This window comes from Plectropomus leopardus, chromosome 1 (assembly GCF_008729295.1).
Source record: "Plectropomus leopardus isolate mb chromosome 1, YSFRI_Pleo_2.0, whole genome shotgun sequence".
NCBI classification, from domain to species: Eukaryota; Metazoa; Chordata; class Actinopteri; order Perciformes; family Serranidae; genus Plectropomus; species Plectropomus leopardus.
The window spans coordinates 507,080-523,340 of NC_056463.1; the positions used below are offsets into that span (position 1 = coordinate 507,080).

At 41.8% G+C, this 16,261-nt stretch overlaps 1 protein-coding gene and 1 long non-coding RNA gene across 3 annotated transcripts; one reads left to right on the forward strand and one right to left on the reverse strand.

The window, feature by feature from the left end:
• Window positions 1-16,065, reverse strand: arfgap2 (ADP-ribosylation factor GTPase activating protein 2). Of its 2 annotated transcripts, XM_042490088.1 has the most exons (17): window positions 15,935-16,065; window positions 12,710-12,828; window positions 11,893-11,965; window positions 11,082-11,213; window positions 9,014-9,094; window positions 8,360-8,459; window positions 8,200-8,256; window positions 8,004-8,048; window positions 7,282-7,334; window positions 5,916-6,052; window positions 5,156-5,287; window positions 4,926-5,054; window positions 4,642-4,794; window positions 4,406-4,532; window positions 3,995-4,082; window positions 3,692-3,816; window positions 1-2,090 (listed from the first exon to the last, which is right to left on the reverse strand). In XM_042490088.1, exons 1-17 carry the CDS (start codon window positions 16,028-16,030, stop codon window positions 2,070-2,072), a joined length of 1,668 nt encoding a protein of 555 aa, XP_042346022.1. In that variant the 5' UTR covers window positions 16,031-16,065; the 3' UTR covers window positions 1-2,069. The 2 variants fall into 2 exon arrangements, with proteins under 2 accessions (XP_042346022.1, XP_042346030.1); XM_042490096.1 differs by lacking the exon at window positions 8,004-8,048 and having other exon boundaries at window positions 15,935-16,064.
• LOC121945771 lies at window positions 5,288-11,929 on the forward strand. The gene is made up of 3 exons (XR_006105972.1): window positions 5,288-5,322; window positions 8,579-8,660; window positions 11,871-11,929. It is a non-coding gene; the product is annotated as an uncharacterized LOC121945771 (long non-coding RNA).
• Window positions 16,066-16,261: the final 196 nt, after the last annotated feature.

The following is a 16,261-nucleotide window of genomic DNA, read 5'->3' on the forward strand; positions in this document are numbered from 1 at the left end:
TGTTTGTTTGTTTGTTTGTTTGTTTGTTTGTTACTTTTTGGAGAGTCGATCACGGGTGGAAAAAACACACATGGGCGTCACGGCAACGCCAGGAAAAATGTGACACTCTGATCCATTGAAGAAGTTTACAAACTGGTTTCCAGACTTTTCGCCTACTTTAATTCTTTTAATCACCTGATGAATCTGAAGTCTGCCCGGCAACATGAAGCTGAGAGGACTGTGGGTGTCATACATGTTTAATAAGTCACACTAAGTAAGCAAGTGTTTGATTTTATCACAGACGTTCATATTTATGTTTCTATGTACGGACGACCATTTATGCCAATGTGATGAAAAAAAAACCCTGCAAACTAACTGCAGACTTATCGAATTAATAAACTTTCTCAAAGTATAAAGGTATAGTTAAGTATAAAAAGGTTTTCTAAACCCTAAAAAAAACCAACTTAACCACCTTTCAAAAAAAGAACTTCAAAAATACTGTAGAGTTTCTCATTGTTACAAAATCTTTTATTTTTGTGTGTCGAAAGGAGTCATTATTTCAAGATACCTAGTCTTTATTATGATCAACGTTAAGTCATTTTAAGTTTTTATTTTATTTTTTTTAAATTTATTATTTGACATTAATGCATTTTGGTACTTTCTCATTATGTCGTGACACTTGGTAAATTTTTGGGGTACTGCATCACTCATTATTTTAATGTAAGTGTATTTTCAAAACAGTTTCTCGTTATTTTTGAAGTACTGAGAAGTCATTTTATCCAGATTTGACTTCATTATTTTAAAATAAGTCCTTATTTCTGTAATGAGTGTATTTTTTGACAGTCTAATTATTTTAAAATAAGAAGACTATATAATTAAGAAAGTTTCTTATTATAATGGCCTATAGGATTTTTTTCTTCACATTGGCAGAAATGAGCTTCCATACACAATCTCCATGTGTTCATTTGTATTAGAGAAATATTAAGTCACCTCCCAAAAACTCATCAGTTTCAGGCACAACTTTTTAAAGTATATTTTTCGTTGGCCGATGAACTGAACAGATACAAATGTAAACTGAGGACGTGAGCCCTTCAAAGTAAAAGCTTAAACTACTGCATGGGGCAAAAGGCAGTGATGTCAAAATGTTTCAGAGTTGAGAAACGTCGAGGCAGACTTCAGATTCAAACAGTGAAACTTCGTTTATAACGTAAAAATAAAGATGCATAGTCAAAAATGATTGATTTATGAGCTGGGGCGTCACACGTTCTGTCTGACGTCTGCGTGAAAACGGACGAATTTCCATACTTTAACATGATGTGTCGTCCTGTAAATCTGCGGTTTGGGTTTAATTCCTCTTTAATTTAAAATCTCTGATTTCCTGAACTTTGTTGGAACGCACGAGGTTTCGGTTGAGATAGATAATAAATAACCAGAGCAGCTTGTTTCACAATATAAACGTTCACTCAGACAGAAATGTATAATTCCAAGCTCACAAACCGTCTGAAATTTGCCCAGAGAGCTGCTGTCAGTGCTTTGTGTAAAATAAACCAACAAAAAAATGAACAATAATAACCTGGACAAACTACGCTGTGAGTGAACAGCAGTGAATCCAACACTGAATGCAAACATTGTGGTTTCCTGCTCAAATTAAAATATATACTGCACCATTTTAATATCACAATAAAACAAAAAAAGAGACATAAGCATGAAGTATTATAGAATCAAAAACACTTTGATTTCTGTAGGAGGAATAAAATATAGTAAATTAACTCTGACGTCATTTTGAAAACTAGGACCAAAATATTTCTCAAGACACGACTCTCGGTTTAGAAAAAAAAACTACACCCTGCGATGGTTTCCTTTATGAAAATAAAAATCAAGAGTCTGCTAATGTGGATGAGAGAAGAAAATACTGTCTCACTCCTGGAAAAATGTCTCTAGAAGACGACGGGAGAGAAGGACGATTTGTTTTCCCCATGCAATCCTTTCTGCTTCCCGTCTCCGTCCCGTCCGCTCCGTCAGTCAGGAGGCTCTTCTCAGGCGTCAGTCAGTCCGTCCTCCCGCAGCTCGCCGCGGCGCCATCAGGACGCTCAGTACGAGCCGTAACGATCCTGAAAAAAATAAGCAAACATTTACATTTTTAATTTAAATTTTAGTTTTTTTCTTTTATCAGTTTCACCTACATGATATCAAACGGTGCCGAGCAAAGACTGCCTTTATTGATTTATTTATTTTTTAGCCACATAAAAATCAATTTCGGCTTAAGTTTACATTATATTCAGAATATTTTCACAGCTTTACTTTGCTGTCAGAAACTTTCCATGAATAATTAAAGTCATTATCTCAAAGCCACCAGACTCGGGGGCAAAAATGGTAATTTTACTTTGCAGAATACAGGAGTTTCTGATCGACTGCTGCCTCACTTGGTTAATGTGTAACGTAAAGTGGCGAAAATATAATGAAAAATAAATATAAAATAAATATAATGAACACTTAAAATGATAATGATTTTTTTTTTGGTGTCTAAAATACAAAGGTCCAGATTATTAGTAGTTAATGAGACTGAAAAACAATCCTTGGCAGCAATATGCATTTACACTAAAAATGAAAATCTTTCTATCGAAATGTAGAATTTGGAATATAACAAACTCTAAAGCAAAACTTTGTTTAAATGCCTTTAAAAAATGTTTTATCTGACGTTTAAAATGAAACTTTAAACAGCAAGTTCCCAGAAATGTTTTTATATAGTTTTGTGAAAATTTAAATAATAAAAAAAAGAATAACTAAAAATGTCTCCCTGAGGTTTTACAAAGTCAAAGTTCCTCCCATGCTGACACTTTCTCTGCATGTGTTGCAGGCTGACCTCCCTGCTGTTGGTTGAGTCTAATACTCCCATAATGCACTTTTGGATCTTTATCTTTGGCTTGTACTCGTGAGACGTGAAGTCAGGCAGACAGTGATGTCGGCAGGATGTTAAGTCAGACAGGTGAGTGAAAACAGAGCACAGGGAGCAGGACGGCTGCAGAGGAGCCAAAGTAGCACACTTTATAACCCATTCATTTTATCAGTGATTCTTAAAATAAAACGCCAAAACAAATATTGGCCTTGGTAATCGGCCAGGTCAATAATCTCTTGACGTCTATAAAACATGTTTTGCTGCTGACTCATTCACAGCAGTGCACGGTTCAGTTTTTGTGCCGGTAGTTTTGGTTTATCAAAGATAAAAGCAAACCTCCGAGTTTAACTCTGTATCTTTAAATGTCACAGTTACAGCTGAAAAGGACAACAGAAATCAAGACGTCTGCTGACTGAACATTTCTTTATAACTGAAATCGACTATAACGACTGTGATTCTGTCTAAAACAGCTCAGAGACGTTGTGTCGGAATTTTTACAAATTAATTATGGAGGCCCATTTCCACCAGAGAAAGATAAAAACTTTTTGTCACAAAATTTTGACTAAATTATTATTATTATTATTATTTTTTTCTTGCTCTCATGATTTAATAAAAAAAGGACTGCATCATCCATAGCTTTTTTTTTTTTAAGTTGCCAAGAAATCAGACATTTTAGGCAAAATCTGCAGTGAGAAAACAATAACTACACGTCCTGACGATCAGAAAGCTGTGAGTAGTTCAGCGATGTGACCACTTTAAAGGCCGTTTGGTTTGAACGAGACATTAAGGACGACGTTGACTCTGTCGATGTCTCACCTGGATTGTATTCATGACCCCATTGGCGAGGACGGCCATCTTGCCCGCTACGGTCTTCACTCCTTGTTTGAACTGTGCGATGTCGGGGCCGGAGGGGAGCACGCTGTCGAAGCCCGGAGCTCGTCCTGAGAGGACGACAGGACGTTCAGTGACAGACTAAATTAAATGACTACATCACAAAGATGTGGCAGGATCGAGGACAAATTTTAATAACTGACTAATAAATCTATCTTCTATCGTGGACAGCCCAAAGTCTCACAGTGGAACTGGCTTTAGGGAAACAAACAAACAAACAGGGGTTACCTTTGTGGTCGCTGCCGTCCCCGAACAGGTCAGCGGAGCTGATGGAGGTGCTTCCAGACATGGTCTCCAGTCTGGTCTTTGCATCATACTGAGAGGAAGAAACAAAAATCAGCAGCCGGACAGTAATAACAGCCGGACAGTAACAGCAGCCGGACAGTAACAGCAGCTGGACAGTGATAAGAGCTGAACTGTAACAGCAGCCGGACAGTAATAGCAGCCAGACAATAACAGCAGCCGGACAGTTACAACAGCTGGAAAGTAATAGCAGCCGGACAGTAACACCTCACTGTCATACAGTCAGCACACAAAGCTCTCCGGGATTTTTTGTCTTAGAAACATTGTTTGAATGTGGGCTTTCAGTGGTGCCAGAGGTGAGTTATTATTCTACAGTGAGAAGTGGAGGTTCCTCACCTCTGCGCTGCTCTCCCGACCAAAGAACATGTCGGAGGAGATCGCCTTTGCATTTGCGAACTTCTGTCGGGCCTCGCTGGACTCTGACACCGGAGCCGACACCTCGGCTTTTCTTCTGCTGGGAAGTCTGGATCAAAACACGAGAGCACACATCATTGCTGCAGCCGCTCCGCAGCACACACTCGCCTTATTTACATTACTTTACAGACAAAAAGGGCGTGTGTGTGTGTGGATACCTCTCTCCGATTGGCTGAATACTAGAGATGGTGACCTCCTCTTTGGGGTCCTCTTTCTCCAGAGCCCAGGAGGTGGTGAAGGAGGCGGTCCCTCCCTCAGTGTCCCACCTGGATCCAAAACTGTCCCCAACTGTGAACGGGTTGTCCTTATATCTACAAGAAACATCAAACACAGAGGATGAATGTCAGAGTCTCTGCTGCTCTTGGAGACGCACGCTGACAGATTTATACTGAAGCAGGAGGCTTTTGAAACGTTTTTTATTTTTTTGAGGCGTCGTACGAACTTTGGGGGTCCAGAGGTGAAACCCGGCTCATCAAACATGTCCAGTTTGGAGCGAGAGGAGGACTTGGCTCCCACAGGAGTCTCCTGCTCGATCACCTGCATCTCTGACATCACTGAGTGAGACACAGCACTGAAACACACACACACACACACACACACACTCAGATGAATTGAACGCGTCTGTGATGATGACTCGCTGACTCCACAGTTGTGTTTGTGTCGTGACGTCACCTGCGGTTGCCGAAGCCCATGCCCAGCCTCTCGGCCTGCTCTCTCTTCTTTCCCTCCAGAGTCTGAATCTTCTTCTCCTCCATCTTCCTGTCGATCTCCAGCTCTTTGTACGCCAAACGCATCGACGCCACGCTGCAGGACACACGGCCAGCGATGTCAGAGCACAGGTAGACAAAGTTTTTGTTTCATCTTTGATTTGAAAAAGTGGACCATAACTAATTGTAAAAACTTGGCGAAGAGCGGTGCATGTACTAGTTATTTAAATGCAATTATTATATTCATGCTGCATTTGTATATTTATCGAAAAATCCTGTTTGTGTATATCTGCTAACAATGTGCAAAAATCACCCAAAACAAACAAAAAAACAAAAAAGAAAAATAATAATGGGAAATTACATAGAAATCACAAAAATCACATTAAAAAAGGAGAAACTCTGAGGTCACAAACTACCTCACGGCTGCAACGATATGAGATTTTCACGGCACGATAACGTCACCGAAAAAAATCATAGTATTTCCATATAACAGAATTTTTTTTTTTGGAAGTGTGTAAAAAGCCTCTCGTTTGACATGAACTAAAATAGAGGTGAGATTCTCCGCCCATTGTATTATTTTTCACTAAATAAGCAAATGTACACGGTGCGATAAGCGTCACCTTTCGTATCTCGACATAGATTGAAACCTGGCGTATCGCTGCGACTCGTTCAGATAGTCTGAACGAGTCCTCGTCTGAACTGAAGAGATAAAAACTGCTCCTCACATGGACTCCTCGGCTTGTTTCTTGGCCTCGGCAGCCTGCTCCTCCCTCAGCTTCTCGGCCACCTGCGCCTGCTTCTCCACCTCCGAGAAACTCTTGCTGCTCACCTTCTGGGCGCCCAGACCTTTCTTTGCTCCGAGCTGCATCGGCGAGAAACACGGTTCAGACGCTCACGCGCTCAGATCAGAGTCACAGATGAAAGGGTTAAAGCTCCAGTGTGAAGGATTCAAGGGGATTTATTGTCAGAAAGTCGATTTATCACATCAGTGTGTTTTCACATCAGAGTCCGATCAGCTGAAAACAACAACGGTCGTGTTTCTGTTACTCTGAAACAGTGATTCTCAGCCTGCTGCGTTTGGGGGCCACTTTTGATAAATGACAGGAGGCCGGGGGCCAATCACAGCGGCCCCATACTGTCCGAAGGATTTTAGGACATATCTAGGATTTTGGGACGTTTAAATACTCGAGGAATTTAAGGCATTTTGGGGATTTCAGGATTTTTTTAGAAAGTGTCTAGGATTTTAGGACATTTTTAGGATTTTATGACATTTTTACAATTTTCGGACAATATTAGGATTTTTGGACATTTCTAGAATTTTGGGACATTTTTAGGATTTTAGGACGTTTCAAGGACTTTCGGACTTTTCTATGATTTTTAGACATTTTTAGGATTTTTATGACATTTTTAGGATTTTTATGACATTTTTAGGATTTTAGGACATTTTTAGTATTTATAGTATTTTTGTGGATTTTAGCATATTTCTATGACTTAACAATGTTTACATTTTCTAGGATTTTGGGACGTTTTTAAGAGTTTAGGACAATTCCAGGATTTTAGGACATTATGGTCTTAGCTAGGACCTGTCAGGGGGTGTGGAGGATCCTCCACTGGCACTTTTTTCGATCAGCAAGCTCTGTTTGATGCTGTTTTTTTCTGGCCCTGGCGGATCCTAAAAGTAGAGAAACAATTCCTGAAGTGAATCATTTTATTTTTACTGTGAATCAGGAAATAGTTGGGGGCCACCAGGCAGATTTCAGGGGCCAGATTTGTAATCTGACTGTTTAAGAATGAGCCCTTCATATCGACACAGAGAGCAGGTCCTCGTCTTTAGAGATCGCCGTGTTTCTACAGAAGCCCAGAACGGACAAACCAAAGACTCTGAGTGTTTTCTGGTTTGTTTTGGAGGAAGAGACCTCTGTGGACTTTAGCTCCCGAAAAAAACCTCCTGATCACTGAAGGCCGGCTGCAGTCTGCAATCCTCACCTCTTCAATGTCACTAAATTCCCCTTAAATCTTGCACGCTGGATCTTTGAGTGAATCCTCACCATCGGGCCGAAGGCGGCGAGGTTTGGTGAAAATGCGACTCACCCCTTTTTTGGCAGCCATGGGCTTCTTTTTGCCGATGATGGAAGGCTTCACGTCTGCAACACAAACAGCAAAGTTAGTTTAAAGCTTTCATCGAGTGATTTAGTGGGAATGACTGAAATTAAAACGAGAAGCACACTCCAGCTCAGAGAAAAAGCTGCGGTGAGAACAAACTGCTTGTTGGCTTTTAGTGTTAATTTCCAGCCTGCTCAGTGAAGACCGTGAGTCAGCGCACCACAGCGTGAAAACGCAACAGTTCACCTCCATTCACGCAATCAGCGCGGAAACGAGCGGCTGCTAGTCTGTCGGCGTGCTTTCAGGAGAATCTGCACCGTGAGAAAACTTTAGGAAACTATTCAGAGACGTCAGAAGATTGTGACAAAATCGTTAATTATATCCTTTGACACGTTACGACGCCTCAGTAACAACATCTGAACTGCTCGCAGCGAAATCTTCATCTGTGATTGAGCTGCGGCTGTGTGAGACAGCGGGACAAAGACCGCTGCGCTTCCACACAATGCAGCGGCCTCGCTTACGTTTCCTGAACACAAAGCTTTGTTTTGACTACGGCGGCACAAAGAGCCGCCGCGGGCCCGGATTACGCTGCGTGCTGAGCAGAGAGCGCAGAGAGGGAGGCGGCCGAGAAGATGTCAATCAAGCAGCACAACCATGCGTCTGAGGCAGAAACCAGCCGCGCAAACACCTCCAAAAAAACAACTAATCACCTTTAGGTGTCTGTTCTTCCTGCGACGACAGACGCATGGAGGCGTCTACACGACACACAAACAGCCAGAACCCACAAACACAAACATTTAACATCTGAATGAAACTCTTAACGAAGTTTGAGCCCAGATGAAACAGTTCTGCGACTCTGACAGCACAAATATCAGACACGACCGCGGATCAGCGTCTGCGACTCACCGATGGACGCTCGGGGCGACGTGCTCAAACCGTCGATGCTCGGTCCGTCCTCCGGCTCTGCAAACGACCATACCAAAAACATGTCAAACACAAAAAAATGTTGCTATTAACGCCTTAGGACTCGCTTTAATGCAAAACCACCGGGGTTTATTTTACTAACGGTTGTCATCCTGGCCTTTGGCGGTCGTGTCCGACAGCTGCGGGGTGACCGCGGCTCCGTTCTGCTCCGGCGCCGGCGCCACGCTCCAGTCATTAGCAGGCTGAAAACATAGAAAAACAGGATATTTAGGCTTTTTTTGTGGTCAAATCATTATTTCAGTTTTTTCTTCTTTTGCAATCTTTAACACAATTCTTTTAAATTTCAAATATTCTGTTACAGGGTTCCTGCAGAGCGCCTTCATCCTTATGACGATGTCTTAAATCTATATTTCAAAAGTCTGAAAATGGCTACAACATCAAAGGTAAGATTTTCTGAAATTTTTTTTGATGTTGTCTCATAAAATCTCTGAATAACTGCATTTTTTTTACTGCAGTAATTAATTTTTTATTATTATTATATTTATTCTTATATTTTCAATTTTGCGATTGATAACATTGCTTTTAAACTTTCATTCTGTGTGGCTTTATAAAAAGTCTTAACTTGATTTAAGCTCCAGGAATTCTGCGTTAAATGTTAAATTTAATTATCAAATTAAAGATAAAAATATTTCTTGGAAATATGTGTTTATATTAAAAAACAAATGTTAGACAAAATAAACAAAAGATCTTCATCATCCTCAAATAATCTGCTGTTACTGCCGGCCGACCGACTGACCTGTGTGTGTTCTGCAAAGAAGTCCGTCTCCTTCTTCTCAGGAGCTGCAGGAGCGTTTCCTGCAGAGGAGTCGATCCACAGCTGCAGCGAGGAGAGGAGGCGTTAATATTTCGGCTTTTATTAAAGAGCATAAAGCGAGCTCCCCGTGGACTCTGACCCTCGTCTGCCGACACGCTCAGACTCTGAGCGACACGTCACCGCTCTGATGTCAACGGTCAATGATCCACAGGAGAGTCGCTCACGTCTGTTATCATCCAGCCTGAGAGCCACAGACACAAATAACCAACCGCCTCGCCGGGCTGCTGTTAGCATGCAGGCAACAGAAAAATAATAGCTGTACGAATTTTAAGGGTCGACTGATATTTTTCATGTTTTCAGGGCCAATACCAATAGTTAATAGTTAATGAGACCAACAACTGATATTTGGAACCGATTTACAATAAAAAGGAAAATATTTCTGTCAATATTTAGAATTTGAAAAATAACAAAACTTTGTTTAAAAGCCTTTAACAAAATGTTTCATCAAAACTGAAACCATCAGATACAGAAAGTTCACACCAACTTTTTTTAGTCGAGTGAAAATTTAAATAAAAATGAATTAATAAAAATAATAGTAAAAATTCCTCCTATGCTGACACTTTCTTTGCACTTTATTAAGTGAAGTATTCATTAATGTTATTGGCGATCATTCACAAAATTCCAAATATTGGCCCTGATAATTGAACGCTCTGATAATCTGTCGACCCTTATTTTTAATGTAATCATCACGTTTCACATTTTTTGAGTCCTGTTTATCCGGTTTATTACCGTTTTTCATGAGCACCCGACGCAGTTTTTGACCTTCGTTTGACCTTCGTCGACACAGCAGCCAGTCACCTCTCTCTGCTCTGTTATTAACTTAAAACGCTCACCGTGTCTGTTCACAGGGATTCTTTTCGACTTTTCTTTTGTCTCAGGCGCAGAGAGGAGGAGGTGTGTCTCTGTGTGTGTGTGTGAGAGAGAGAGAGACTTCTTGTTACACACACACACACACACACACACACAGAGAGACACACACACAGAGAGACACACACACAGAGACACACACACACACACACACACACACACACACACGATGGACTGAATGTTCCTGAAGTCGTGGCGGTTCAGTAAGTGTGAGTTTGTTCTTTGGTCGAGATCGTTTTCACTAAAACTTGTCACTTCTCTTTTCTCCACCATTCAATCGGAATATGAGACGACACCGAGTCCAACAGACCAGTTCGCATCACGTCACCCATCAGCGGGAGCGCTTATTGGTGTGTTGGTGCATTCTGGTAATTGTAGGTTTTATTATTCATTTTCTTATGTACATATATAGAGATATAGATATAGATATAGATATAGATATAGATATAGATATATAGATACAGATATGAGCAGCTGCAGGTTTTCTCTGTCTGAAAGACGTATTTCAATAATATATAAAAGCTTCTCATATAAAACTCTTCTCTGCAGAAAAAAGACACAAATTGATGCTACATGAGCAGAGAAAACAGAGAAAAATGATTCTTTTGCTTAAGAGGCAGAAAACCTACAACTACCAGAATGCACTGCGCCACCCTGGACCAATAAACTCTCCCGGTGGTGGGTGACGTGATGTGGAAGGGTCCGCGTCAAACAACGGTCATATTCCACTTAAACAGTAAACTATGTTTCTGAAAACATTTAAGGTGAGAGAGACTGTAACATAATCTGCGTTTATATTTGATCAGATCTGCTTAGTTTTATTCTTTGACGTCCATTTTTTTTTCGGCTATGGTTTTCACTCTGCAGGAAGCAGGATGACGCTCACTTCTTGTTCACAAACTTTTGATATTACAGCTTAAAAGGCCACTAAAATATGTTTCTGAAAACATTTTAGGAGAAAAGTCGGCAGCGCAGTGACATAATCTGGATTTATATTCCATCAGTGAAAATATTTTCATATTTACACCAACTGATCTGCTGCACGCTCGAGGTGTCGGCGAAGGCAGGTAACAATGAAATCATCAGTGACTCATCAGTCACAAACTGTCCGATCGACACTCACATCTGTGCCGTATTTGGACAGCGCCGCGTTCGCCTGCTGCCGGATCTTCCCCCGGTACATCTGGGCCGCGCGGCTGTTGTACTTGGCGTTGGTGTCGTTTGTGGAGCAGCCATGTTGGCGGAAGAACGCCGTCTGCAGACAGAAGAACGCGAGTTATTACATCACGTTAAACATGTTTCCTGCAGCTGAAAGAACAGAAGATTTAAGACTTTTTGACGCCACTCCTGATTAAATTCAATAAAACTGAATTATTATTATATAATTATTAATACAGAAATTACTTAAGATACAAGAGAACTCTTCCAAATATTTTTTGTGACGTAAAACTTTTTGGTGATGTTTATGAAAGAAGCATTCAGTAAATTATTACTCTTTCAAAGTTTCCCATTATTTTGAGCTTTTACATTAGATTAACTTTATTTATCCCAAAGCGAAGTGAAAAAGAATTTTAAAAAGATAATAAAAATAAGTTAAAAACAACAGATTCAAAAAATAACAAGCCTAGAGAACATTAAAGCACTAAAACGTAAAAATAAAAATCAGCAGGTCAATAAAAGAAAAACTCAACAGTAAAAAAGACTTCTGAGCATTTCTTCTTCCTTTGGAAGATTAATCTACGACATTTTAATACCAATTCAGGCCTGATTTTCAGATTGAGTGTTTGTGATTGAGACCTTTTAAGGATCTGCAGAAACCCCGATACAGCTGCAGGAAACCGCCCAAACAGAATCAGTCAGTTTCTGTGACGACGACACGGAGCAGTAACGTGAAGATGTTTCTTTGTTTCAGGTCTCACGTCAGTCTGACTTACCGCGTTAGCATTGCCTCCGACCTGCATACACCTGAGCTGAAACCAGTTCCAGTTGGAGTCTAACTCGGTGGATCTGCGGCGAAAAGGGAAGAACATGGAAACATCAGTGAGACAGGTACTGTACACCTGACCTCCGCAGGTCACCGAGTACACCTGACCTCCGCAGGTCACCGGGTACACCTGACCTCCGCAGGTCACCGAGTACACCTGACCTCCGCAGGTCACCGAGAACACCTGACCTTGATCAAAAATATTGTGTTGTTGTGTTTTGACGTCGTAGCGTACGATTCAGCGGGTGATGTCATTGCAGTCTGTAAACATCAAACTTGATTTCGTACCAAAAATTTTTTAAGATCCAAGTCGCAGAGATGTCGCATGGAGCTGCACAGCTCAGTTAAATTAAAAACTTTATTATGGACTCAGCTCACAGAGAGGTCAATAAAACAAAACAATATCAGCAAAATAAAACGAAAAAGGACATAGGAAAAATAAATAAAAATTAAAATAAAAATACAAAACTTAAGAGTGCAGAAATCTCACAGTCTGCAGGAGTCATTCACAAAAAGACAAAACTTTTCACTGTGCAGCTCTCAGCCGTCACGTTGTCATTCATACTTTTCTGTCAGACTGCTCAGCTGTTCACCGAAAGTGTCAGGGTGCAGCGCGGCGGTGCACAGCGTGGTGCGTGGTGCGCAGCGTGGTGCAGCGCGGCGGTGCGCAGCGTGGTGCAGCGCGGCGGTGCACAGCGTGGTGCGTGGTGCGCAGGGCACGGTGACGACTGCTGACTGCTGTGCTCCCTGCTCACTCGCAGTCTTACCTGATGAAGCTGAGGTGCACTCCCAGGGAGCGGTGGATGCCGGAGCAGTCGATGCATAAGAACACGCCGTACGGGATGCTCGCCCAGCTGGGGTTTTTGGCCGCGCAGTCAAAACATACCTGCACAGAAAGAGCACGAACATTTCATCAGCTGCTGTTTCTGAGGCAACTTTACCTGCGTCTGTAATGAGCACCTATCATCTGATAACGACTACGCTGCAGTCGGCTGTTTTCACTCTGCGTGACAGCGACGGAGCGTCCCTCTGGTCTGTGACTTCACGCCGTCGCCATCACACGCTGTCATTAAATCTACAGAACAATGTGGTCACTGTACAGATGAGCTGAAGATGGAGCATCCTCAAATACCAACCAACAATTATGCTCCTCCGCGGCGCCAACCCGTCACGTTACAGTTTACGTGTCGTCTGTGAGGCGTGGATGACGTTTCAAATGCTGCAAAAATGCAACAAATTCTAACCTTCCCCTTCAGTTCACTTTTCTTTCATTGATGTTTGCTTATTTTCGGGCAATATTTTGTAACTTTTTACTAATATTGTGCTAATACTTGAACCTTTTTTGTTAAGTAACCCTCCTCCAATGCTTTTGCAAGAATAAAGCGAATTTACTCAGGTTTTAAAGGGTTAAAAATCTATCCAGCCGAGAACAGAAAATAAACAGTCCATGTAAGACGAACGTACAGTTGCACTCAAAATGATTCAACCCCCACTGCAAATCAGGTTTACCGGCAACATTTATGAACTTTCAGCTGTTTGCAAAAAGCAAATCAAACAAGAACAACTGAAATGGCTCAACAAATGTAACGCTCTAAGAAGATGCCACTTTTAATGACTGCTGCAGTCTCACAATTATTCACCCCTTAGAGGAGCACCTTCTGCCGTTACGACCTGCCGAGAACGTGACGCGCAGCCAGACACCAGCTTCAGCAGCGTTCCTGAGGAACCTCGGCACACACTTTGTGGATCCGCGTGCTGCAGCCGCCTTCTTCAAATCCCACCAGATATTTTCTTTGGGATTCAAGTCAAACCACTTTGACGGCCACTCTAGAGTCTTCCGGGACTTCTTCTGAGACCGAGCCTCGGTGGACTTTAAGGTGTGTCCCGTTGGGAGTTTGAAAGACGCCAAAGCTTCAACCTCCTCACGGACAGCAGGACGTTTTCTCTTAGGACTTCCTGAAACCTGACTGAATCCGTCTGGCCCTCCACACGCTGCAGATCTCCAGCGTCAGAGGAAGGACGTTCTTCACAGCGTGAAGACAAACCGTTGATCCACAGGCCCGAAAAGTTCCACTTTGGTTTCATCACTCCCAGAACAGAATCCTAAAACCTCTGTGGTATTTTGACGGTTTTGGTCGTAATGGAGCAGACTTTTCTTGTGCCTTTTGGGTCAGTCCTGGTTTGCGTCTTGAGTTTGGGCACGGAGACCTTCAGTGTTTAGTACCCGTCTTACTGTGCAAACTGAAACCTCAGAGCCTGCTGCCGCCAAGTCTACCTGCAGTCCCTGGAGGGTTTCAGACCACCTGCCCCCTCAAGAATCTGGTGGCTACGGTTGATAACTTCAGCCAGAGTTCCTTAACTTTGAACGTACAAACTCTGCCTCCGTCACGAATTCGGTGAACATTCAGTACCTTTGCTGCTCTTTGTATCCGTTTCCTTGTTTGTGTGAGACAGTAATCTTTACTCTCGACTTTTTGGACCATGTGACCGTCAACAAACCCGGAGCCTGTCGAGGCGCACACCTCATCAACTATCGCCCCCTTGATCAGGTGCATCAGGTGCGCTTGAGACAACACTGACTCGTCAATGTGTGCTCTCATGACAGACTCTGAACAGTATTTCTGTTCAGGGGCTGAACTACTGTGAGACTGCAGTCGTCGTTAAAAGTGGCGTTTTGTGTGGAATCTGGAGAAACTTCCTATAATGTGAATTATGTTGAGCTATTGAAATTGTTCTTGTTTGATTTGAATATTACAAACTGCTGAAAGTTATACATTTTGCCAACAGACCTAATTACATCAAATGCCGTTAATTGTAAATGAAGCTAATCATTTGGTTACTAATGAGTCGCATCAGACAGTTTAAGCTTCAGAAACATGTTTCGGTGCAGTTTCAGTTTTCCCAATTACTTTTCTAGTTTTTTAACATGTTTACATACATCATTAAGAGAATTATAGAAGTTTTTTTGCCCAGTTTTCCTTTTTTGCTTTGTTTTATATTAACTCAGTACCTCAAAATGATACAGAAGTACTGCACTTCATTAAATGTAATTACTGCAGTATTTCTCTTTTGTTGTCACTGTTAAAGATATTAAATCAAACACAGTTTAGTATAAATAAAACTGAACATATGGAACAAATATATATTATTCTGTTCATGACTCAGTACTTAGATATTACACAGAAGTACTACACTTCATTAAACGTAATTACTGAGGTATTTGGCTTCTTTGATCTTAAATGAAATGCAGTTTATTGTAAATGAAGCTGAACATATGAAACATAAATATATATATTTGGATAATAATTCAGTACTTAAGTACTGCACTTCATTAAAGCTATTTCTCTTTTGTTGCCACTGTTAAAGATGTTAAATAAAACGCAGTTTGTTGTCAATGAAGCTGAACATATGGAACATATGAACATATATACGTATAGTTTTAAAATATCTCGTTACTTCGATACTACGCAGTAGTACTGCACTTCATTAACGGTAACTGCTGAGGTATTTGGCTTCTTTGCTGTTAAATAAAACGCAGTTTCTTGTAAATGAAGCTGATCTTTTGTAAATAAAGTTGCATCAGACCGTCTTAGCTTCAGAAACATGTTTCCGGTCAGACTTTAGAAACACTCACTTCTGACAAACGGTACGACTCTAACCTCTGCCGCCGTTACCGGGAGCCACCCGCGTGTCCTAAATAAACGAGATATTATTATTGATCAGTGATCAGTCTGTAACGGAGCGGGTCTTCGCCGTTAGCTCGCGGCTCTCAGACCGTCTACGTGGCCTTAATGACCGCCGGGCCGGCAGCTAGCTGCGTTAGCTGCGTTAGCTGCGTTAGCTCCGGGCCTAGCGTTAGCTCCTCCGTTAGCGGCTAGGAAACAGTGAGCCGACCCGGATCACCGGACCGGACGGAGCTAACGGACCCGCTGCCGGCTCGGGACACACACACGGAGCGGCAGAGGGCGGGCGGCGGGGCCCGGGGCCGGTACCTTGTTGGTGGGGACGGATCTGAGCCGCTTGAAGATGGTCAGGATCTCCGTCTTGTTTGGTTCCGCAGCCATCTTTGCCACTCTGACAATTTCCATCGGCTGACGTCACTACGGAGCCCCGTGCGACCCAAATGTGACAAAGGCGGAGTGACGTTTACGGAGACAACAAAACTCCTCCGCGAAAATGATCACTTTAACCCTTTGAAACCAGAGCTGACCGATTTCTTAAAAAATTAGAAAGTTAATAATTAATAATTGTTTTTTCAGATCATCTCCCCGTCACCTATTATATATGTATTTTATTTTATTGTTTATAATATATATAAT